Raw genomic sequence first — 5,076 nt, 5'->3', positions numbered from 1 at the left:
TCTTTGCTGTAGTTTCAAAGGCTCAGTTTCCAACTTCAGCCTGCTTTTCTATCACGTTAATGTCAATATTTGAAAAAGGAGGCATGTCAGCTATCAGATGATTCATTCTTTCTCCAGTGCTAAGGAGCGCGTTGGAGATGGAAGATATTGAGAGTGAGGCTTGAATGTGAACAAGGGTATTTCCCCTTAAATCAATAACTATGGTTTTCTGTTGAAAATGGGCACTGAGATGTTATACAATGACTGCTCGCATCTGTGGGTTAGACTCCTATCCCAGATTATCCTGAGGAGCTGAGTGGCCTCCAAGGTGTAGTCATTTATCTCACGGTATTTTCTGTTTGTTAATAAACATGCTGAATATATCACAGTATTTAACCACACATGCACACACATGTGCACACGTGCACACACACAGAGAAATCTCGGTGAGCCCTGAGATACCTCCTTTCTGCAACCCTGCTTTTCCTTTTTCCACGGGTTGAAAATGTTGATCCAGAAGCCTCTTCCTTGTGCTCGGTATTGGGCTGTCAGGGAGTGCGGCCGAGTCTACCCCATCCTCATTCCCAAAGCCCTCGGTGCTCTGGAGCCCCTGGCCAGTCATGGCAGTCAGAAAGAAAGTGGGGAAGAAAATGGCCAGGAGTACCAGTCGTCCATCTCCCGTCCGCTAGTCCATCCCTCCTGTGTGCGGCACTCTCCACTCCACAAAGCCAGGTGCTTTAACGCTGTGGGTTATGTGCAGTTCCTGAGGTTCCGCCCCTTTGTGTCTGGCAGAGCTGCTGAGCCCAGTGTGTCTCAATAGCCCGGTTAAGAACCCAAGCCCAGGGGCAGGCATTGCCATAGCAGTTAAGACATCTCTTGGGGCACCCACATCCCATATTGGAGCACGCTTTGGCTTGAGTCCTGGCTCTGCCCCTGGTTCCAGCTTCCTGCTAATGCACACCCTGGGAGGCAGCAGATGATGACTCCAGTACTTGGGCCCCTGCCACCCGCTGGGGAGATCACACTGAGTTCCAAGCCCCTGGCTTTGCCCTGGTCCAGCCCTGGCTGCTGTGAACATATGGGGGATGAACCAGCAGATGGAAATGTCTTTTCTCTTTATCTCTCTCTCTCTCTCTTGCTCTCTCTCCCTCTCTCCCTCTCTTCCTCTCTCTCTCTCTCTCCCTCTCTCTCTTTAAAGTAAATAAAAAAAGATGTATAAAAATATTTAAATTGCCACCCATAAAGGATGAGCACAAGCGTTGCTGTTGCCCATGGCCCAGTGCTATGAGAACATGTCTCAGATCCCTGCAAGGGGCTCTGGTGGGCAGACGAGGGAAGAAACCACAAAGGGCAGGCAGCAACACCAAGGCCAGTGTGTCTCTCCACGTCGTGCCGACCTGGCTACTGTACAGACCCACCTGCTCCCGCTCCTGGGTACAGAGGTGGGGGGAGGGACAGTCAGGGGGATGTGCTCAAGAAAGATGTTTCCTGTGCCTTGTATAACTGAAATCTGAGAGCTACAAGTCCCCCTGTGCCGCCTCCTTCTGCAGCGTTCGGGTCTCCTGAGTAAGAAGGTGGAGGGAAGCAGAAGGCCCTGGGGAGCAGAGGCGAAGCCCGGATGGCAGCAGCTGCAGCACCTGCACAGCAGGCTCACTTGCATCTTGGAAATCCCTCATACTTTGTTCTGGGGGCTTCTTTCCCCTGGCCCTTTGTACGCCCCCCCCCCAAGTCTTCTTGGCTGGAATTCTCCCCCTAGGTGGCCCATTCCAGGGGTCTGCTTAGAGAATCCAGGGGAATGTGAGCTCGGCCGAGCAGGGAATGAGGAATCAGCAAACACCAAGAAGGGCAGGGCTCCAGGAAAGACAGGCTTTATTTCTGTGTGCAGGGAAGGCCTTGGGAATCCAATTCTTCTCTTACATTCAGGATCTCGACTTAGAAGCAGAGAAAAGGCGAGGGAGGCCTGAGACGCTCAGCAGAAAGGGGAAGCCATCATCTCCATCATCTCTTGCTGGTTCAGTAAGAGAGGGGAGAAGAAAGGCAAGAGAAAAGGCACTGGTTCAAGGCTGGTCCTTGGTCGCAATTCTTTGGTTCTTCACTGGTTGCATGTCAGCGGCAGCCCCCGGAGTGGTGGAAACAGCTGAAACACCCAGAGGACTCGCTCTCACAGCAGCTGGACGGCTGGGGCTGGCGAGGGTGGAGACTTGGAAACCGGCGGCCAGGAAGACAGCAACTGGGAGCGAGACAGCAACTGGGAGCAGAGCAGGACGAGGCCGGAGTGGGGCGCGGAGCTGGGCACGAGGCAGGAGCCTGAGGGGCCTGCGGGGGGCACTTGGGTGGACATTTGGGCAGGGGGTTGGCCGGCAGCTGGCACCTCTGCTGGTTTTGCTGGCAGGACATCTTGGAGACAGTTCAGCCACCCTGGAAAACAGTGCAGGTATCTTGAAAGCCCTGCGAGTACAGGTCTCATTTCCAGCAATATTTTTCTACAAAGCCTGGAATGCTGCAATCGAATCTGTGGCTGCAGAGGCTGAATCCTCACAGAAGAGAAGCCCTGTTCCCCTGGCGTAGAGAACCAGCTGCGCGTAAGTGAGAACGTGGTAACGCTGTCTCCAGCCTGCCCTGTTTCTCCCAGGACTCCTGATTTCAAAAGCAACAGCACGCAGAACCTGATAGTTTCAACAATCTTAAAACACTCTCTGTCCAGTCCCCTAATTCATGCATTCTAGAAGCCAGATTTAGCCCAAGTTGGCAGTTGTATCATCTCTCTTCATCACCTGCTTTTATTTTTCTTTCTTGCCTCATGGACTGTGCCTTTAGTCCTGAGTGGTGGCCTCTTGTCCTACAATCCAGTGTCCCCCTCACTCACAGCACCAGCCTCTGGCTGACTTTCACCCCTTCCGGGGCATCAGTTTTTCAACCACCTTGATGATTTCCGTGAGCCTGGTCTTCATGGAATTACCAGTTAGATCCCATTCTCTCCATCCCGGAATGACTTGACCCACTGAGCAGAGAAGTGGCAGCCCCAACCACCCCTGAGCTGCCGACAGATCAGTCAGCACACTCACCTTGTCCTCCTAAACTTGGCAAGCAGTGGAGCTAAGGAGACCCTGTGAGCTGAAACCTTTTATACGTATTCTGCACCCAACTCAAGAGAATGAGCCACCGAAGGTATGACATCTGCTTCCCTGTCAGGCGGTGGTGATGACAGCTCCCACATTCCGGTGGCTCTGTCACTCGGTCACTCTGTCACTCTGGGTCACCGCCAATCTTCATGAGTATCTCCCCAGAGCATCCCTCCCCTCTATAAATGCTGGAAGTCCTTCCATAAAGATTTGCAAGGGCATTTGCAATGATGCAGTGTGGGGATTGGAACTAGGATTTCTGGAGGGATGCAAAGCAAGATGGGATGAAGATCTAAAACCATAAGTGCTGCGGCAACCCAGTGTGCAGATAGTACTTGTGTAAATTTCATCAACAATCAGCTGGTAATATAAGCACACCTGGGCTGCTACCAGGGGCTCAGTGTATCTGCTTTAGAAACCGGAGTGACTGCAACATTAACCAATATGGCATGGTAGGAAGACCCAACTGGGAAGGGTTTCATGCTTCTGTTTACACTCACCGCTCACCAAGGCAGAAACTGGTAGCCAGACAGGGCAGAGGAGATGCTCAAAGCTGTCCTAACTCTGAGAGCACAAATCCAGGCTTCCCTGTCTTGGCTCAGCACACTTTCTTTTCAAACTGCTTGGTGACAGTGGGTGACAGCCATTGGAATCTATTTTCTCTCTGCTCCTCCTTCTTCATGTCATACTCCATCTGGTTTAATCTTAGTTCATCATTTCAACTACTCTTCCGTCAATATTATAAACTTCCTTGCCCCAGTGGCTGTTAATGTGCCTGACTAACAAAATCCCATCCCTGCCAAATCCTCCTTGCATTGCCTAATTGTTATAAAAATAAAAACAGCAGTGGGCAACTGGCAAAGCAGACAGGATGCTGCTTGGGGCAGCCACTTCCAACCACAGCCTCCTGCTAATGCGCATCCGGAGAGGTAGCAGATGATGGCTCACATAGCTGGGTCCCCACCACCCATGTGGGAGGTCTGGATTCAGTTCCATGCCCCTGGCTTCCATCTGGCTTAACTTACTTTTCTGGAAGGCATTTGGGAAACGAACCAGATGACAGACAATCTCGGTCCACCTATCTATGTCTCTTTCTCTTTCCCTTTCAAGTAAAGTGATTAAAAGTAAGTAAAAATTGGGACTGGTGCTATGGTGTGGCAGATAAAGCCGCCGCCTGCAGTGCCAGCATCTCATATGGGCGCCGGTTCGAGTCTCGGCTGCTCCACTTCCCATACAGCTCTCTGTTATGGCCTGGGAAAACAGTGGAAGATGGCCCAAGTCGTTGGGCCCCTGCACCCATGTGGGAGACCTAGTGGAAGCTCCTGGCTCCTGGCTTTGCATCGGCACAGCTCTGGCCATTGTGGCCAATTGGGGAGTGAATCAGCGGATGGAAGACCTCTCTCTCTCTCTCACTCTCGCTTTTCCTCTCCTTTCTCTGTGTAACTCTAATTTTCAAATAAATAAATAAAAATATAAAAAGTAAATAAAAATTAAAAGTAGAAATAAAGAGACAACTTAGCAGGCTGACACATCACAAAATTAGTCGTCCACCTTGGCTGGACAGAAAACAGTGCAAGGCAACCCCTCCTGCCCGCCTTTTTGTCAGTGTGTGCGTTCGTCATGCCTCTCCTCCTCTCTTGAGCCTCCCGAGCCATCACGGCTGTGTCCAGACAGGTGGTGTTGCTGCTACTGCATGGAGCAGATGGTTACTGTGAAACGTAAAGAGCTTTTGCTTTCACTCCCAATTCTTCAAGTCCACTGAGCTCACAACCGCCCTTTATGAATCCCTGCACAGGGAGAGAAACCTCTGGTCTTTTCCGATGCCTGTGCCTACACTGGTGCTCAGGAGCCTTTTCTCTTCAACCCCGATTTTCTTATTTTCTCCTTGGTATCCTGTTCTCCCTGTGACACATATTTGCATGTATTTTTCAGTACCCGTCATGCTGGAGGGAATCGAATCTCAAGGTACACTGTT

The 5,076-nt window shown here is 51.1% G+C and overlaps 1 protein-coding gene across 1 annotated transcript; it reads right to left on the bottom strand.

Moving 5' to 3' along the window:
• Positions 1–2,085: 2,085 nt before the first annotated feature.
• On the bottom strand, positions 2,086–2,376 carry LOC133759203 (late cornified envelope protein 2D-like). The gene has a single exon (XM_062190148.1). It carries the CDS (start codon positions 2,374–2,376, stop codon positions 2,086–2,088), a length of 291 nt encoding a protein of 96 aa, XP_062046132.1.
• Between the last annotated feature and the right edge of the window lie 2,700 nt (positions 2,377–5,076).

This window comes from Lepus europaeus, chromosome 5 (genome assembly GCF_033115175.1).
Source record: "Lepus europaeus isolate LE1 chromosome 5, mLepTim1.pri, whole genome shotgun sequence".
Classification (NCBI taxonomy): Eukaryota; Metazoa; Chordata; class Mammalia; order Lagomorpha; family Leporidae; genus Lepus; species Lepus europaeus.
This window is presented reverse-complemented; position numbering and strand designations above follow the sequence as displayed.